Source organism: Myxine glutinosa, chromosome 11 (assembly GCF_964187855.1).
Source record: "Myxine glutinosa chromosome 11, kmMyxGlut1.1, whole genome shotgun sequence".
NCBI classification, from domain to species: Eukaryota; Metazoa; Chordata; class Myxini; order Myxiniformes; family Myxinidae; genus Myxine; species Myxine glutinosa.
Genome location: NC_136271.1, coordinates 48,835,205 through 48,856,041, shown reverse-complemented (window position 1 = coordinate 48,856,041; position 20,837 = coordinate 48,835,205). Strand labels below are relative to the sequence as shown.

Sequence of the window (20,837 nt, the reverse complement as noted above, 5' to 3'; positions counted from 1 at the left end):
GTATAGCTGAAGCACAGGTCTGTTGCTCTCATATCACAGGTGGCATGTTTTTATTTTTTTTGGGGGGGGGAGGGGGGGGAGGAAGGGCTTTAACCACATATCCTTTGGTTCAGTTCAGCTGCCTGTGTCATCTCAGCTCTCTGACAATCCCCAACTCCCTTAAGTTGTACATGTATGTTTCTTCCAGTCACCCCACTTGGTTAAACCTTCCAATCCAGGTTTACTGCACACCCAAACTCTTGTTCCTCTTTTCTCCCAGTCATGGTCCCACTGAGATGCTGTTCAATTCCATTCTTCCATCCACAGCTTCAAGCAGGCAGTGCACTATCTCTACCAATAATCTTTTCTACACCCATTAACCCAACCTTGTACTCGGTTACTGTGTTTCATCCCATCCTCCATCTCGTCTTTTCCCATTGGTTCATGCCTTTGCTCGTCTCAAGCTATGGCCCGATGTCAGTTCATTACCTTTTTATTGTCTGTCACCTCGCTCCTCTATTTGTTTTGATCGTCTACAAAAAGAAGCAAAAATACTAAAGAAATTATGAGATAACAAAATTGATGCGCAAGATTGGAGGTCACGTCTCTTCAAAGCTGTCCATGCGTGCACGCTTTCGAAGTTAAGTAACTTTTCACAATTGTGTTTTTGTCGAAACTGTATCTTTCTTTCGGTGTGTGTAGCTATTGGTGTGTCTTTAATAGTATTCTTGGTGTTGGTTTTTCATACCTCTGTACAGAATCGTCGGTTAGTTCGTGTCGCGTATTCTGAGGCCTAGTGTCGTACTAGTAGGCTACCGTGCCTGACCTTGGCTTGAGGCTTTGTTTCTGTCTCAGCGGTTTTCAATTGCACTTGCAATTACTTTCGGTCTCTATTTTTCACATTCACGTTCGGTCTCTGTCTCTGTTTTCATCTCAACTCAAAAAAATAAAAAATAAAAAAAAAATAAAAAAATATTCCCTTCTCTGTTCTTATCCGTTGTTCGTTCTTATTTGTTCGTTCGTTCTTCGACCACGTTGTTCGTGATCACGTGTTCACGTCATTAAAAAATGTTTCAACTGTCCCCTGAAGAACTGTATTCTGTCATATACTATAACACCTTTTTCTTCTTCTTCTATAAAAGGATGCTTTCGACTTGCTCACCAAATCTATTAATTCCAAATTTTTTTTCCATCTCTCACAGTTACAGTGCCTCTTTCATACATTCCCTAAACTCTCCAGAACTCCACCCATCCTTCAGCGTCCTCAAACGTATTTTTGACTCGAAGGTCTCAAGAAACTCATTTTGCAATAAATGTTCGTTTCCCATTAATCGTACATTTTTCAAAATCCAATCTCACCCCTCCCCTCCAAATCTTCCCCATCACCCCTTCCCTCAAAAACTTCCCCATCACCCCTCCCCTTCAAAACTTCCCCATCACCCCTCCCCTCCAAATCCACCCCCTTGCCCCTCCCCTCCAAATCTTCCCCATCACCCATCTCTTTCAAATATTCCCCCTTGCCCCTCCCCTCCAAATCTTCCCCATCACCCCTTCCCTCCAAAACTTCCCCATCACCCCTCCCCTCCAAAACTTCCCCATCACCCCTCCCCTCCAAAACTTCCCCATCACCCCTCCCCTCCAAATCTTCCCCATCACCCATCCCTTTCAAATCTTCCCCCTTGCCCCTCCCCTCCAAATCTTCCCCATCACCCCTTCCCTCCAAAACTTCCCCATCACCCCTCCCCTCCAAAACTTCCCCATCACCCCTCCCCTCTAAATCTACCCCCTTGCCCCTCCCTCCAAATCATCCCCATCACCCATCTCTTTCAAATCTTCCCCCTTGCCTCTCCCCTCCAAATCTTCCCCATCACCCATCCCTTTCAGATCTCCCCCCTTGCCCCTTCCCTCCTAAACTCCCCCCACACCCCTCCCCTCCAAGACTCTCCCTCACTCCTCCCCTCCCCTCTCACCCCTCCTCCTCAAAGCGTCCTCCCCGCTTCTTCCCCCTTCCAACTTTCACCTTCATCTCCCTCAACCTTCTGCCTCACTCTTCCCCCTCCTCAAATAACACCTCACTGCGCCTCACCCAATCACCATCAAACCTTTTGTCCGCCCCATTCTTCCCTTTCTCCAAGCTATTCTGAAATCTCTGACACACCTTCAACAGCTCTCCCTACCTCTTCCTCCTCTTCCACATCTTACCCGACCACTCCCCCCCCCTGTTCTGTATCCGATGCTCCCCCTTCCTCTTCATTAACGGTATGGACCTCAAACATCCGGGGCCTTCGCTCAAACTTGACTGATCTCTCAATACAGGTTGCTTCTGACAAACCAGATGTGATCTGCTTAACAGAAACTTTCCTCCTTCATGATGTCTCTGATTCCTTGGTATCTCTCCCAGGTTACTCCCTCCTCCGGTATGATAGACCTGAGCCTCGTCCTGGAGGGGGGGTTGCTATCTTTATAAAAAAAACTCTCTTCCTCACTCGCCCTGCACTGCCCTCTCTCCACCTCACCCCCAGGAATACCTTTGGCTACGGCTTCCCCTTCGCTCCCACCTTTTGTTCATATGTGTGTTGTACCGTCCACCAAACAGTGATGACTCCATCTACATCTCGCTGTCTGATAATATGGACCAACTTCTATCTACCCATCCCAACTCTCTCTTCCTCATATGTGGTGATTTCAATTGTCACAATGCCAGTTGGCTGGGTGTGGGTACCTCTCTCACCAGCCATGGCTCTTCAGCAAAGGACTTCTGTGACTCACTGGGACTGACGCAATCTGTCAATTTCCCGACCCGGATCTCAGTCAACAGAGCATCTTCTCATATAGACTTGGTTTTGACTAACTTCTTCTGCTCCAATCGGCTCATCTGATCATGTGCTTGTTAAAGTGGACATCTCTCTGACCATTCTCAGCGTCGACGAGTCTGGCATTTCACTCAGGCCAACTGGCACGGTCTTCAAGCAGCCATCAATCATCTGGACTGGTCTCCCATCTCTACCGCCTCTGACATCAACTCATCCTGGGATTTCTTCCAAAGTAAATTGCTCTCTCTCATGCACAGATTTATCCCATCTCGTCTTCAGTTGTCATACCCCTCCTCCCGTCCATGGTACACGGAATCTTGTGGTGAGGCTATTGCCCAGAAACAACTTGCTTTCGTCTACAAGAAAGCAAATCCAATGGAAGGAAATCTCATTTCCTTTCACAAAGCCCGAAACAAGTGTGTGTCCACCCTCAGGAGAGCCAGGAAACAACATCTCTCCATTCTCAGGACAGAACTCTATTAACTGTCTCCCTCTTCCAAATCCTGGTGGCATCTGGTCAAATCTGTTTCTGGTGTTTGTTCCCCCTCCATCCCCTCACTCACCTCAAACGGCCACACGGCTGACCCCGCACGTGAAAAAGCTGAATGCCTCAACTCTGTGTTTGCCTCTAAATCTTGTGTCCCAAACCCATCCCTCTCTGTACCCACCGTACCCAGTCGTACCCAGCTGCTCCTGGACTCTGTGTCCTTTCCTCCTGACAAGGTGGAAAAGTTTCTGTCAACCCTCGACTCTGATTCTGCAACTGGACCTGACGGCATCAGCCCACGGGTCCTAAAATCCTGTTCTTCCACTCTTTCACTCCCTCTCTCTGTTCTCTTCTCCCTCTCTTTTGCTCAAAGTCATCTGCCATCTGCTTGGAAATCTGCCAACATCACCGCTTTGTGCAAAAAAGGTGCAAAAACAGATCCCAGCAACTACAGACCAATCAGCCTTCTCCCAATTATCAGCAAAGTCATGGAATCCATCATTGCTTCAAATATGAAACCTTTCCTCTTCGACAATGGCTTGATCTCCGATCATCAATTTGGTTTCAGACCTGGTCACTCTACTCTGGACATGCTGCTTCTGCTTTCTCAACAATGGATGGAGGTCCTCAATGCCAAACAGGAAATTAGAGCTGTCTCCCTTGACATATCACGTGCCTTCGATATGGTCTGGCACCCTGCTCTGCTCACCAAACTCTCCTCTTTTGGTATCCATGGAAATCTCCACGCATGGCTGGCGGACTTCCTCTCTAGTCGTAGTCAACGTGTGGCCCTGAATGGGTTTCTCTCATCTCCTCTTCCTGTTCAGGCTGGAGTTCCCCAAGGCAGTGTTCTGGGCCCTGTGCTTTTTCTGGTCTTCATCAATGATCTCTCTGACTCTCTTGAAAATCCTCTCTATCTCTTTGCTGATGACTCTACTCTCTGTCGCTCCATTCTTCATCCCTCAGATCAGCAGTCTGCAGCCTCCTCACTCTCTGCAGACCTGGACAAAATCACAGGCTGGGCAAACAAGTGGAACATGTCTTTCAATCCTGACAAATCTCACACTCTTACGATGTCTCTCCAAAAAGACCGACTGGACAATCCTCCCATCCACTTTCTGAATAATCCTCTCCAAGAAGTTCTGTCACTCAAGCTTTTGGGTCTCACTATCTGCCATGATCTTTCCTGGGAAAACCACATTTCAAATCTGGCCTCCAAAGCCAGTCGCCGACTGGGCATCCTCCGTCGTGCGAAGTCCTTCCTTGGCACACCTGAGCTCCTCACCACATACAAGGCTTTCATCCGCAGCTCAATGGAATACTGCTCTCCCCTCTGGGCTGGTGCTCCTGCCTCACACCTAGCTCGTCTTCACGCTGTTGAAACCAAAGCATTCAGAATCATTGGAATCTCCCGCGATGAAGCTAACTCCAAGGGCCTCTCACTCACTCACCGCAGGCAGGTTGGTGGTCTTTCCGTCTTCTACCGACTCCTCTCTGGCCTTGCCCCCCCAGCTCTCTCTGGGCTCTGTCCCGCAAATATTCCTAGAGGTCGCACAAGATCTGCCTGCAACCCTCTTATGGTTAAACTGCCAAAATCAAGACTCTCTGCTCACCTTCACTCCTTCATTCCTCTTTTCTCCCGCCTCTGGAACAAACTCCCTCACTCTCTTCAATCCCACTCCACCATCCAGGTCTTTAAAACAGCTGTTCACCACCATCTCTTATCTTCCCCCATCCAAAACCTTGATCTTTTCTACCCCCACTAATTTCACCCCAATTCCACTTTTTTGAAATACCAACTTCTGTCCTGGAAGTCCTTGGTGTCCTTGTGTTTTATACTTCTCCAACCCCCCCCCCCCCCTTCCCACACCTCCTCCCCCCAAGCCCTCTCCCTCCCACACATCTCCCTGCTCTCAAATGTTGTGTGCTCTCAAGTGTTTGTGTGCTTACCCTTCTCTCCCCATCTTGTCTTCCGCTCCCTCTTTTTATATATTTTGTTTGTCTGGTTGATTTGTTTGTGAAGTAAATGTCAGCTCTTTCACGAGCCTCGATTCAGTATACAAAAAAAAAAAAAAACAAGCAATGTGGGGGTGAGGGGGATTCTGAGAATGCCTACCCCAAGAAAAATAGAGTTGCTGGTGTCGAAGCCAGCAGCATAGAGACGGGCACGATGTGGTGGGTTTCGCTGACAGATCAACCGGCACGCAAAGCGCGAAACTGTGCATACACCACCAAGTTCGTCACCTTGTCGGCGTCCGGAAACCACCATGTCTATAGGAGCCTCAGGAGACCGACCCACCTGGTGAAACGAGAGATCACGGTGTAACGAGATGTACATGCCAAAATGAAATCCAGGACAAACATACAAAGGGGGAGAAGTGATAGTTAAAGTAAAAGCACCAATGCACAAGCTGTTACCTGGAACATATCCGTTGTATCATCTTGGACGTAGTTGATGACCAGAGGATGGTGCCCGGGCACACCAAAGGACACACTGTGTCCACTTTGACTGGAATCCTGAGGCCCAGGGTTCGGCACAAAATCAATCGGCAGCCTCATTTTCCTCAATGCACTTAATATTCCCATTCACGAGTTGAGCGTTGCCTTCACCGACATCAAGAACAGAAACTGGGTATTTCAGTTTGCAAGTTTGCCATATTCTTACGAGATGCTTCTTGGACAAGTCATTTAAAAAGGAATTGCAAAACACCACATGATTGTTGCATCTTACTATCCAACTCTATTTTAAACATTTGACTCACATGGCATTAACCACAAATGCAATCTGTAGAGGGAAGTTTGATTTTTGTTCACAAGGAGTCGTATTTATCTCAGATAACTCTTATGATATAATTGGATGATGGTAAAAGTGAACCAAGGTGATTGATGGAAATTGATGCATTTTGATGAGCCAGCTTACTATTGCCAAGGTCACTGCAGCAAGTTCATTTATCCTGAAAGAGGTAAGGATAATAAGGAGGAAAGTAATCCAAAACTGGTGGAAGAGGTGAGGAGAGTGCGGGATGACATTTTGGGTCGACCATGGAAGTTTGAACAGCAAAATACCTGAAAGGCTCGGTGCTGCTTCGAGATGAAGATAATGGAAGTATGACATCATTTTCTCACATTAAATGCCAACAATACAGAGAGACTTGAGTTCTGACACGTGACAACTGATGTACAGGAGATCCAACCCAAAGAGGAGAACCATGCTCCGTCGATCTTTGATTATATGCTTTACAACACGAGTAGCTGGAAGCACCACGGGATAAACTCGATCCGTTGTAAAGCTTGACCACATCCTGCACAAGAAGACATTGATGAAATATGACAGGCCAAAAGATGAACGGTTGATCAAACAAAGTTCTCTTCAGGACCATGTTTCAATCATTGAACAAGGAATGTTGCAACATCAATTGTAACGCACTCTCAAAAGAATACACAACTCTCAAAACAAAAGGAGGGAATTGCACTTTTTTCTTTCTAGAATCCTTCTAATTGGATGAAGATATAAATAAACTAGAACGGCACTCGGTAGAGTGCACACCTCTGCCAGGCTGAACAGTTTACGTTTTGTATCCCACTGATACGATTCAGATCTGGATTAGGAACGGAACCAGAATCGAATCGGCTTGTTCTCGTCACCTAACCAACTCATCCATCAAGTTCTATCAAAACCCATTCATAAATTTTGAAATATTGTGTATACATCGTTTTTCACCCCATCTCTCAATGGTGAAGAATCGCTTTAAAAATTATCGTATCTGGAACCGTATTCGCATCCTCAGCAAAATCGAATCAATTTGTCCTTGTCAGACTCCCAAACCATCCAACAGGTTTCGTCTGAATCCATCCACAATTTTTTGAGATATCACGCTACACTGTATAATTGCTTTTGGCCCTATCTCTCAATGCTGAAGAATCACTTCAAAAATATAGCACCCGGATGGCGAAGGTAAGGAAAACGGGTTGTTTCTCTGCAGTAGTACACAAAGTGGGACTCATTTAGTCCCACATGCTGCAATATCACCCTTATCAACACTTGCGAATCGAGCCCTGGCCACCTGCTCACCGTGCAGCTTGCTGCGGAAATAGAACGCATCAAAGCCATTCTGCTTGATCATGGTTACCCTGAACAAGTAAGTCATCGTCATTGCTGGATGCATGACAAGCAAAATTACCAATTGGTCTAAGGACACTATCTCCGGACCTGAGAAGCATCAAGTTTAGTGGAAGTCAAGCTGCAGGTTGGGTGCAACCAGCTTATAGGTTGGTTCTTCCAATACTGCACGCTTCAGCCTATCCTTCCTCTTTGTCTGCATAACATATTATTGGAAGTCAGCAAACATCACACCTGTCCAGAAGAATGGTGCAAACACACCCTCGCAACTACAGGCCAGTAAGCTTACTACCTTTGTAAACAAAGTCTGACAACAATCACTATTGCCGGCATCAAGTCTTTCCTGTTTTCAAATAACCTGATCTCCCACCATCAGTATGGATTCTGTCCTATCTACTCAACCCGAGATGCTACTTCCCCTCTCTCAGCCATTGGCTGAGGCCCTAAATCTTAAATAGGTCAGAAGTCACCCTGGACATATCTCGGACATCGGACAGTAAACATTCTGGCATAATGATCTGCTTGTCAAAATCGATGCCTGAAGAATACAATGTCGCTTTCATATCTGGCTTTCAGACTTCTTCCGCTTGTGCTTCAATGTGTGGATATCAATGGAACCCTTTTGGTTCCTCTCCTCTCCTCTCCTAGTGGAGGCTGAAATTCCCCAAGATAGTGTCTTGGGCTGAGTATTGCTCCAGCCTCCACAAACCACATCTGAGGCACAGGAAAATCCTCTTCTTCTTTGCAGATGACTCACATTCTGCTGTGTCGTACCTTATCCCAATGACAAGCAAACAGGAGCAGGGGCATTCTCTGCTGATTTGGAATTGATTAGATGCTGGTCTGATAAATGATACATGCCTTTAAATCTTGGAAAATCTCAATCTTACCCTGTTGCTCCAGAACGATTTATCAAGTGAACTCGTCTATCTATTTCCATGTTCAGCAACTGAAAGAGGTTCAGTCTCTAGAACTTCAGTCTTGATCCATTAGCCATGACATGTCGCAAAGTGGGCTGAGCATGTCGCAAAGTTAACCTCCAAAGCCAGCCTCAAATGGCAAAAAATAAATAATAATAATCAGAACTACTCACAGCTGCGGCATCACAATGGTCTCTCCTAGTTTCTGTGAAATTGAAGGCTCTTAATATTAGCATCTCCTTCGATGAGGCCGAAGCACAAGGCCTATTGTTCTCACATTTCAGACAGATTGATGGCGTCGTCTTTTCCGGTCGAGACCATTCTGCCCTCTCAGCCCTCCAACACTCTCTAGCAACTCCCTGATGCACGCCTTGTTCTAGTCACCCTATCCGAGTTAAACTCCTCAAATCTAGGCACACCGTCCACGAACATCTTTTATTCCTGTTTTCTCCCGTTTGTGGCCATCCTTTCCTTTTTCCTTTTTGTAACCATCCTTTCCGCAGCTGGTCAATCAGACTCTTCCCTCCAAGCCTTGCAGCAGGCAGTGCACTCCCATCTCATCTCCCATCCCTACCTGCAATCCTCTTTTACGTACATTAACCCAATGTAACCTAACACTCTTACTTGTTGATTACTGGGTTTCTTCCCCACTTCTCCCTTTCATCAACTCTCCATTACCCTTGTCAAGAGATGGTCCGTTTTTTGCTCGTCTGCAAATAATGTACCAACATAAGCCACAGTTTTTACACGTTATCTTTTGCCAAGTGAGTTCCTCTATAAAAGTACCGTAAGTATAATTAGAATGCGAGTAAGTCTATAAAATACGTACGATACTATAAAACCAGACAAAGCAAGTCCCGGTGAAGGTCTACAATCTCTGATCGCTCTTTCTAGTTCATTCCTGTGATTACTATGTCCAACTGTTGCCTCACTGTCAGCTTATTTGCCTTTTTACCCTCTCTTACCTCATTCTTCCATGATCCTCAATCTTGTATATAAAATAAATCCAGCATACTTTGTAATTCAGGTAAAAATCTCACTGATCCTCAAGGATCTCACTTTTTATAGGGCTGTTCACACTTATTAAATCCTGGTGTTGGCTTAACAGTTAAAGTGGCTAGCTTGAGATCTCGGGGTCTTGAGTTCAAGCTCTTGTTTTGCCATTGAATCAGCACCAGGTGGGGTTGACTCAGCCTGTCATCCTTCCGAGGTCGGCAAAATGAATACCGGCTTATTGGGAAGAATGAACCATTCAATTATCCTGCGTCCAAGTGACGGTCCATCCAGGACTGCGTCCAATAGCCGAGGAAAAACTGCTGTGGCACCCCTATGCATCGGAAGATGCAAAAGGAGTGGTCTTCTTCTTCACACTTGTTAAACATTTAAACTTGTTGAACACCTTATGCCATTTGGTCAAATTTATATTGCACTGCCAACTATTGTACAAATTTATTTTGTAAAGTACTGTTCGCTCTTTTATTATTGTTATTTTTACACTACACTTGATTGTATATGACATTCCTACCAACAAATTCAAACAAGGTCACTTGTATACAGCTTTTATTATTATAAAGGTGGAATTGCACTTATTTTCTACAATTTATCCTAGTTCCCTCATCTCATCTACATAATTGTCGGATGTATGCAGGAGGTAACAGACCAGTAAACAGTTATCACCTGTACCTGGTGACATCACAAAAGCAATGGGCAAGACAGAGACAGATATACTACGTTTTCACTTTTTCCAATCCATTTAATGCACATGTCATTGAAGATCCGTATTCCTATTCTGTCCCAGGTATTTACTATTTTTTAGATACTGTACATCAAAATAACACGGTGTGTTAATTTGCCAAAAAGTAGCCACACCACAGGGCTGTGTTATTTCATCATCTGATTACCATGGATACCTCATGCAACGTTGAAAGTCATGAGCAAGAATCCCGTTCAACCAAAATAAAAAAGGGAAAGAGATTGCTTCAGACAAACACCACTGGAGGTTAGGCATGGACTGAGTAGATGATTGGTGGGTCTGCAAATGGCTACCAAACAGCCAATTGTGGACAATAATTTGTATTATCTGATAAATAAAGGTGCATTTTCAAAATATGAAGATGCAAGGTGGAAACCTAATTTGCTATTAGCTTGCCTTTCATTGTCAAGGGGTCTAATTGTTGCTATTTAGGTGATGAGTATACCTCCTGTTGCCAAGCCTGACCGCCCAGACTCGGTTTAACACCGTTGGCCGTTGGACGGCGGAACAACGGCATACGACTCCGCTGTCGGCCTCGGTTTCCCCCTGGCAGCGAACCATTATACCTGCGTCACCAAACACATCCGACTGGGCAGTCATCATCACCTGTATATTCCAAAATTCAATTCTTTCCTCTTCTAACATTCTCTCAAAACCACTATATGTTTGCCCATGTTTTACCATTTCCCACCTATTTTATTCATTCGCAATTAATTTGCTAATCACTTCAATGTTCTATTCGTCGTACATAACCCACAATGTCCATCTCACAACAAACACTTTGGATTCCTGTCAGCAACTTCCTCCTCTCCTTTTATCCATCCCACATTGCAAGACAGTTATTAGATTCACTTGTGAGACCCACCCAATCACAAGGAGCTCTCCATACTTCAACCGCTCATCACCACCTGCATGACTCATCGATTATGGTTGGAAGTGCGTCACAGAGGCTGCAGGAAGAGCTAACGGCTTTCAATCCTAAGGACAAATAAAGTTCAGATATAGAAAGTTAGGTAGGATTATGCCGGCACTTGCATCAATGTCACTATGCCTTCACCTTAGGTACTACCAAAACGTATGCAACATTTGGTGGAGATCACGCCAGCCGTTTTAGTCTATGATTTTCAGATGTTTTCAGAGTTTTCCGAGAAAACTGGTTTATTTTTGGTTTGCAATAGAACTGGTTACCTCCGCCACCGAAGGTGGACGGTACCTCCGCCACCGAAGGTGGACGGAGGTCATGTTTTCACCCCTGTCCGTCTGTGGGCAGGATATCTCAAAATGTTGTGGATGGATTCGGATGAAATTTGGTGGACAGGTTGGGTGTGTGACAAGGAGGGAATGGATCTGATGTTGGTGAAGGTCCGGACCCGAAAGGTTTTTCAGACCGACTCTTCACACCATTGAGCGATAAGGCTAAAAACTATATTTATATCTACTAGCAACGGTACCCGCCCTATGGGCGGGGCTTCAATTGGGAGGCCCAAATGAAAAGGCAAAATATCAGAAGGCTTTTTTTATTTTAAACGATTCATATAAACATCCATTGAATCATATCACACACAAATCATCAAAATCTAAACAGTACATGGTGCCCATTTTGAAAAAAGATTGAATTCTGCAAAATGGAAGCGGCCGCAACAAGTCTTTCTCAGTCGCACGTTTATGTGTGAAGAGTGCACGCCGAATATGTAACACGGAAGCGGCCGCTACACGTCTTTCTCAGTCGCACGTTTAGGCCAAAAAAAATATATTGCTGGTCTCTGGTCAGACCAAAGTTCCAGAATTGATGTGGCGATGGGGGTTTTTTTTTTCTTTTTCTTTTTTGAAAAGCATGGATTGCACATATAGAGGTTTTTTTTGTGTCCTCATGCCTTGCCGTCCTCCTCATCTGCCGTGGCGCCATCCAGAGAGAAATTAAAGACAGCCAATGGGACAGGTCGGCCTTTTTGTAAATAATGAACACAAGCTTAAGTTATTTTAAAATGTATTTATTCTGAAAATCATTAAGTTCTTCAAGCATATCATAGATTGCCATTTCCTTCTCGAGATCGCCTCGCCGTACCGTTAAACATTCCAATGCGTCGATCGCGTCAACACTGCGCATGCGCAAGTGGTCTCACAGGCCGATGGTCTCCCACGATCTCTTCTCCCAGTCCACCAGATTATTACAGACACTTACAACTTCATGACAAACGAGATAGGATCCAGGCCTAACGAACGAGACCACCCGCAGCTCTCTATGTCTTCTGGTTGCTTCACACGAACCCGACAAAGAACGTCTTCGTTTCAATAAATGACAATATCCAGCCGATAGAGGCCTTCCATCGCGTGAGCGTCGTCCATGGCAACCGGTTCCGGCCGCCATCTTGGGTGGCATAAATAACATGGCGGGAAAGCTGCCGTTTGATCAGACGGACCTGTCAGTTTACGCCCATAGCTTGCCTGTTGAGGCGTTTTCGCGGTATTGCGAGAAACTGAGGCGGTGTCATCTGCCTGTGGACCCGTGTGGACCCACAAGTACGCCACACACACTCCACACACACTACACACATACGCCACATGTACGCGAAAAGTATGCCACACACACTCCACACGTACGCCACACACACTCCACACGTACGCCACACACACTCCACACGTACGCCACACACACTCCACACGTACGCCACACACACTCCACACGTACGCCACACACACTCCACACGTACGCCACACACACTCCACACGTACGCCACACACACTCCACAAGTACGCCACACACACTCCACAAGTACGCCACACACACTCCACAAGTACGCCACACACACTCCACAAGTACGCCACACACACTCCACAAGTACGCCACACACACTCCACAAGTACGCCACACACACTCCACAAGTACGCCACACACACTCCACAAGTACGCCACACACACTCCACACGTACGCCACATGTATGCCACGCATACGCCACATGTATGCCACACACACTCCACACGTATGCCACACACACTCCCCACGTATGCCACACACACTCCACACGTACGCCACATGTACACCACACACACTCCACACGTATGCCACACACACTCCACAAGTACGCCACACACACTCCACACATACGCCACACGTATGCCACACGCACTCTACACATACGCCGCAAGTATGCCACACACACTCCAGACGTACGCGCCACACACTCCACACGTACGCCACACACACTCCACACGTACGCCACACACACTCCACAAGTACGCCACACGTATTCCACACACACTCCACAATTACGCCACATGTACGCCACACACACTCCACACGTACGCCACACACACTCCACCTGTATGCCACACACACTCCACACGTACGCCACAAGTATGCCACACATATGCCACACGCACTCCACATGTACGCCACACACACTCCACACGTACGCCACAAGTACTCCACACGTACGCCACACACACTCCACACGTACGCCACACGCACTCCACACGTACGCCGCAAATACACCACAAGTACGGCACATGTACGGCACACGTACGCCACACACACTCCACACGCATGCCACACACACTCCACAAGTACGCCACACGTATGCCACACACACTCCACACGTACGCCACATGTATGCCACACGCACTCTACACATACGCCGCAAGTACGCCACACACACTCCACACGTACGCCACACACACTCCACACGTACACCACACACACACTCCACACACACTCCACACACACTCCACACGTACGCCACACACACTCCACAAGTACGCCACACACACTCCACAAGTACGCCACACGTATTCCACACACACTCCACAAGTACGCCACATGTACGCCACACGTACGCCACACACACTCCACACGTATGCCACACACACTCCACACGTATGCCACACACACTCCACACGTATGCCACACACACTCCACACGTATGCCACACACACTCCACACGTATGCCACACGTACGCCACACACACTCCACACGTACGCCACAAGTACTCCACACGTACACCACACACTCCACACGTACGCCGCAAGTACGGCACATGTACGCCACACGTACGCCACACACACTCCACAAGTACGCCACACACACTCCACATGTACGCCACACACACGCCACACACTCCACAAGTACGCCACACGTCCGCCACACACACTCCACACGTACGCCACACACACGCCACATACACTCCACACGTACGGCACACACATGCCACAAGTACGCCACACACACTCCACACGTACACCACAAGTACCCCACACACACTCCACACGTACGCCACACACACTCCACTCGTACGCCACACACACTCCACACACACGCCATACACACTCCACACGTACGCCATACACACTCCACACGTATGCCACACACTCCACACGTACGCCACACACACTCCACACGTACGCCACACACACCACAAGTACGCCACACACACTACAAGTACGCCACACACACCACAAGTACGCCACACACACCACAAGTACGCCACACACACTCCACACACACTGCACACGTACGCCATGCGGACTCCACATGTACGTAACCAAATGCCTAATCCTGCTTTTCGCTTCGCGAGCGAAGGTAACAACCTCATGAGCCATATTCTCACCTGAGTGCTGCAGTCAAGGCAGCCAAGAATCCGTTTTAGCGCGTTGTGTCGTCCGGAAAACGGTAGAATGACGCAGACAAGCCCGATCCCTTATGAAATCGGGCTGTACATCCGACAGCACAACAACTCTTTACCATCGTGTAGGGGGCAATTTATATGTGAGAAGAGTTTCAAATTGCCGCCATGACGTATGGTGGCAGAAGCAATGTTTTGCCACCCAAGGGGTCACGTGTCTAAGACGATGACGTCACATGCAACTTCCCGATTGGATTCATGACGTCACGGCACACAGAACTACTCATATCTTTGGAACGGCTGGTTGGATTTCGACATACTAAACGCAATTTTGTAGGGGAGAACCATGCGCGAACGTCGATACCAAATTTGAAATAAAAAAAACTTGTTGACGCGTAGGGTCAAAATCGATGCTTGCGCTGACCAGAACCCGGAAATATATTTTTCTCGGCCTTATGTGTGAAGAGTGCGCGCCGAATCTGTAACACGGAAGTGGCCGCTACACCTGTTTCTCAGTCGCTTTGCGCACACGATGCTGTGTTACTTCGGAGCCGCACGTTTCTATAGGAAGAGCTCGTCAGGAGTCGATCTACTCTCCTGGTCCGTAGAATTTCAAGAATAGCCACATCACTGTTCATATCAGTAAATATTATTCCATCGTGTTTGGAAAAACTGGAAAATTGGAAAACTTGGAAAAACAATATAGCCTATTTTACTCCCAGGGGTCCCAGGAATACCCACCCAAAATATCGTTGCGATCGGTTGAGCCGTTTTTGCGGTACCTTCGAACAGACGGACGGACGGACATTTGGTGAATTATAGTAAGATACTTGCAAAAGTACCCGGCATTGCTGGATAACAATGAGTCGCTTCCTGACGGGAATATGAAGAGTGGGGGAGAAGAGGAGGGGGAAGGGGAGGGGAGGAGAGAGAGGGAAGGAGTAGGGGAGAAGGGAGGGGGAGGGAGAGGAGGGTTAGAATATCGCACAAAAATATTAGTCAATAAAAAAAATGGGTACGTAAAAACAAAAAGGGAGCTCTGTCTACAGCAACACCATGGCTTGCGAAAGCAGCCTCAATAGCGTTCACCAAGTGGTGGTTAATCATATTCAAAAAGGGTGTTATAACACACCCAAACTTTTCCTGCCTTATGACTAATTAATTAAGAGCCCTCGCGAAGTGGCTTAAGCACTCCAGCAAGCACTCCAACGAAATGGGTGATAAGGAACGGCTGGCTTGGCAAGCGATAGCAAGCCGATTGCTTCTGGTTGAAATGGCTGAGGAATTTTTAAAACAGATCGCAGGTACAGTGGAGCGACACGCTATCCCATGGAAATATGAATTAAGTTAAAATTATTAAGTTAAATAAAAAAAACTAACCACAGAAGGAGAATGACAGCTTTGCTTGAATAAATGAATATATACACTCAGTTATAAAATCACTAGATATGGTAAATTTTGTCAGATTTCATTCCAGATTTGGACATTTATTTAGTCTACACTCTACAGCATCCAATCCTCATATCTGAATCCAGATTTTGATGATATGCTTCAATTATGTAATGATAAATCGATCGTGTTTCCAAGGCAAGGCACGTTTGAGAAGGGCGGAAACAAAATGGCGGCTTAAGAACCCAGCGAGTGGCAGTGGGCTGACCAAGATGGCGGGCCGCCATATTGGTATGGCTTTTTCAGGTTTTTTCTTATGAGCACCTCGTTAATCATTTTCAAAAAGGGTGTTATAACACACCCAAACACCCAGTTTTCATTATTGCAATCTGTTGGAGGTCCAGGTGTATGCCTGCAAAGTTTGGGGCCGCTAGGTTTCATGGTTTTGGAGTTATGGAGGAGACAGACAGAAGGACGGATGGACACTGCCTATTATTATATTTTATATATATATATATATTATACATAATCGGTATTTCGAAAATAGTTAGGGACGGATTTGGACGAAACATGGTGGACAGGTTGGGTGTGCGACGAGGAAAGATTTATTCATTTTTGGTGAAGATCCGAATCTGGATATGATAATAAACATTTTAAGTGATTCTTCACCACTGAGATATGGGGCCAAAAATTGTATGCGCTCTAACGAGTACCGTCCTAGTTTGTTACCGCCACCACCGAATGTGGGCAGAGGTTATTTTTCCACCCCTGTCTGTTTGTGTCTGTGAACAGGATATCGTTGTGGACTGATTTGGACGAGATTTAGAGAGGTTGAGTATGTGACAAGGGTGAAATGATAAGATTTTGGTGAAGATCCGGACAATACAATTTGTAAGTGATTCTTCACCATTGAGAGATAGGGCCAAAAACAATATATAGTACGATATCACAAAAAGTTGTGGCTGGATTTGGATGAAACGTGGTGGACAGGTTGGGTTTTTTTTTTTTGGTTTTTTTTTTGTATACAAGATCGAGGCTCGTGAAAGAGCGAACATTAATCACACAGAAAGACAAACAGACACACAAAACAAATAACATCGGGAGCGGTAGACAAGATGGGGAGAGAGGGGGAAGGACACAAACGCAACATTTGAGAGCAGGGACCGAGAGACATGGAGACATCGAGAGAACTGTGGGAGGGAGAGGGCTTTGGGGGGGAGGCATGGGAAGGGTGGGAGAGGTATAAAACATATGGACACTGCCAAGACTTCCAGGAAAGAAGTTGGAATTTCAAACGAGGTGGATCTGGGGTGAATTAGTGGGGGTAGAAAAGATCAAGGTTTTGGATGGGGGAAGATAAGAGATGGTGGTGAACAGCTGTGGTTGTGACAAAGAAGAATTTATTCCGTTTTGGTGAATATGTGAATGTGGATCCAGATGAGATAATTTAAGTGATTCTTCACCACTGAGTGATAGAGCCAAAAACGATATATAGCACGCTATGTAAAAAAGTTGTGGCTGCATTTGCATTTTTTCTTTTTAATATTTGTATTTTTTTTAATTGTTAAAAAAAAAAATTGCTTTTTTTGTATACAAGATTGAGGCTCATGTAAGAGCTAGCACATTAAACACACATTACCACATAAAACACAAAAAAACATAAACGGACACATAAAACAATAAAGAGAGGGGGAGAAAAGATGGCGGGGAGAGAGAGGAAAGCACAGAAGCACAACAGTAGAGAACAGGGACATCAGGAGATCCGTGGAAGGGAGAGGGGGTACACGGTATAAAACAAATTGGCACTACTAGAAATTTCAGGAATGAAGTCGGACAGTGAAAGAGGTGGGTTTGGGGTGTATTGACGGGGGTATAAACGATCAAGGTTTTGGATGGGGGAAAATAACAGATGGTGGTGAACAACTGTGTTAAAAACCTGGAGGGAGATGGGGGGGGGGGATTGAAGAGAGTGTGGGAGTTTGTTCCAGAGGTAGGAAAAAAGAGGAATAAAAGAGTGAAGGTGAGCAGAGTCTTGATTTTGGCAGTTTCACAAGAAGAGGGTTGCTGGCAGTTCTTGGGCGTCCTGCAGGAATATTTGGGCATTAAACTTGGTGGACAGGTTGGGTTGTGACGAGGAAGAATTGATTCACTTTTGGTGAATATATGAATCCGGATCCAGATGAGATCATTTTAAAGCGATTCTTCACCACTGAGTGATAGACCCAAAAAACGCTATATTGCACGATAAAAAAAAGATAAGAAAAAAAAGGTTATGGATTGATTTATGACAAAAATTAGTGGATGAGTTGGTTAGGTGACAACAAGCCGATTGGATTTTGGTTCGGGTCCGAATCCAGATCCGGCCCATCAGTGGGATACAAAATATAAACTGTTCAGCCTGGCGGAGTACCGAGTGTCATTCTAGTTTATGGTATGCTCTAAAATTGGACGAGTGAATAGTCATGCTATAGATTTCAAACACAACTGGTTTCTTTATGGTATAGAATTAGACTAGTTATGCTTGAGATGTCATATATAACTGGTTTCTTTATGGTATAAAATTAGACGAGTCATGCTATAGATTTCATATATAACTGGTTTCTTTATAGGTAAAGAACTGGTCGAGTTACGCTATAGATTTCATATATAACTGGTTTCCTTATGGTATAGAATTAGACTAGTCATGCTATAGATGTCATGTATAACTGGCTTATTTATGGTATATAATTGGACTAGTCATGCTATAGATTTCATATATAACTGGTTTCTTTGTGGTACAGAATTAGACATGTCATGCTATAGATTTCATATATAACTGGTTTCTTTATAGGTAAAGAACTGGTCGAGTTACGCTATAGATTTCATATATAACTGGTTTCCTTATGGTATATAATTAGACTAGTCATGCTATAGATGTCATGTATAACTGGCTTATTTATGGTATATAATTGGACTAGTCATGCTATAGATTTCATATATAACTGGTTTCTTTATAGGTAAAGAACTGGTCGAGTTACGCTATAGATTTCATATATAACTGGTTTCCTTATGGTATAGAATTAGACTAGTCATGCTATAGATGTCATGTATAACTGGCTTATTTATGGTATATAATTGGACTAGTCATGCTATAGATTTCATATATAACTGGTTTCTTTGTGGTACAGAATTAGACATGTCATGCTATAGATTTCATGTATAACTGGCTTATTTATGGTATAGAATTGGACTAGTCATGCTACAGATTTCATATATAAATGGTTTATTTATGGTATAGAATTGGACTAGTCATGCTATAGATTTCATTTATAACTGGTTTCTTTATGGTACAGAATTAGACAAGTCATGCTATAGATTTCATATATAACTGGTTTATTTATGGTTTATAATAAAGCCAAGTCGTTGGTATTTATGCTATAGATAGTTTCCTCTTCTGTAGGGAATATGTTTTAGAATTTCCCAAGGAAGTGTGAAATGGTAGCCGGTACACACGTTTGAAAAGACCTTTGTAAGAGGGTCCACCCTCGCAGGTTTGTGATCAGTATACACCGACATAAATACATATAAAACCTTCCTCTGATCTCCAAAACCACGTTAAACCACCCACCTGGACTACCCACCCGGGCGAGCGCGCTTGGACAAGGGCTCGTTCCCAGGCGCACCCGGACAAGTCCGGACAAGCCCAACCGCCAACCCCAAGCATGCGAATTCGGACCGCAGTGATGTCGCCGGTACCAACCATGTGCGAATCCACTGTCATTGACCCTCGGCAGAAAGAGGTGACTCGTGTTCTTTGTCGATGTCGAATTGATGTACGTGTACTTTGAATTGATGCTCCGGACATAATACGTCAGTTTATTACTATTAGTATTATCGTTTCCTTACAATTCCAAATACTACGTGTGTACGGAGGTGTTAATACGATTAATACGAGCAATACCTCGGGGTGTATTAGACGATGCGACCAAATGAACCCTTCGCCATGAGCACCAATTGTTTTATGGAAACGACCAATCATGGTTATGGGGATGAACTCAAACGTGTAATCACTAGCCAATCATCGGCCCGCACAACATACTCTACTCGATGCTTACACCTTCCACTACCTTTGATTGCACGGGAAGAACACTTCGTACTTTTTTATACCTCTTATACACACGCCAAACAATCGTGAAGGACCCTCACCTGTCCCCCAAGCTCGTGACCAAAGTAATGTGAATCGGCCCGAGTGAGTCCAGGCGAACCGTCCGGCGCGCCGAGTTACCGCCAAACATACACCGCCAACGCCAGTTCATTACGTACCGAACGGTCGCTGTACGAACTGAACGCTCATTGTACGTACCGAATACGCCATACAAACGCGCTGGATCCGTCACGAGCTACCAACATCACCACCTAACGTGATGGCGTCGTGGCAGAGACAGACGCACACGCAACGGCAGAGACTGGACGTGGGAGGAGTCACGCTTGGTGTGACGAATGGGGAAGTAGGAGGAGTCAACAAGGTTGATTCGGTGAAAGGGAAGTAGGAGGAGTCAACAAGGTTGATTCGATGAAAGGGAAGTGGGTGCATGGGTTATTTATGTTAATATACATCCATAGGCACACTGGTGGTACCAGCCAGTGTACAAACTACAAGGTCTCCCATTAGACTTTTTATTTGCAATTTACATGTTATGTTGCTGTACGTAAACGTAATCGATAATTCGGAGACATTTTATAGGCGGATCGCATACCTTTGCAAATCGAACACCC

General features: G+C 45.4%; 1 protein-coding gene across 9 annotated transcripts in view; it reads right to left on the bottom strand.

The window, feature by feature from the left end:
• LOC137436658 (E3 ubiquitin-protein ligase pellino homolog 1) overlaps window positions 1-20,556 on the bottom strand; it is a 30,732-nt gene extending 10,176 nt beyond the window's left edge. The window contains exons 1-6 of one of the 9 annotated variants that reach the window (XM_068130645.2): window positions 20,268-20,556; window positions 15,435-15,566; window positions 10,938-11,050; window positions 10,518-10,638; window positions 5,698-5,796; window positions 5,396-5,578 (exon numbers count right to left, since the gene is read on the bottom strand). In XM_068130645.2, coding sequence (XP_067986746.1) covers window positions 5,396-5,578; window positions 5,698-5,796; window positions 10,518-10,638; window positions 10,938-10,993 — 459 coding nt within the window. In that variant the 5' untranslated portion in view covers window positions 10,994-11,050; window positions 15,435-15,566; window positions 20,268-20,556. Of the gene's footprint in view, window positions 1-5,395; window positions 5,579-5,697; window positions 6,582-10,517; window positions 10,640-10,937; window positions 11,051-12,137; window positions 12,807-15,434; window positions 15,567-19,821; window positions 19,844-20,022; window positions 20,041-20,267 lie in introns of those variants that run through there. The other 8 variants (XM_068130646.2, XM_068130647.2, XM_068130644.2 and 5 more) reach the window with 8 other exon arrangements.
• Window positions 20,557-20,837: the final 281 nt, after the last annotated feature.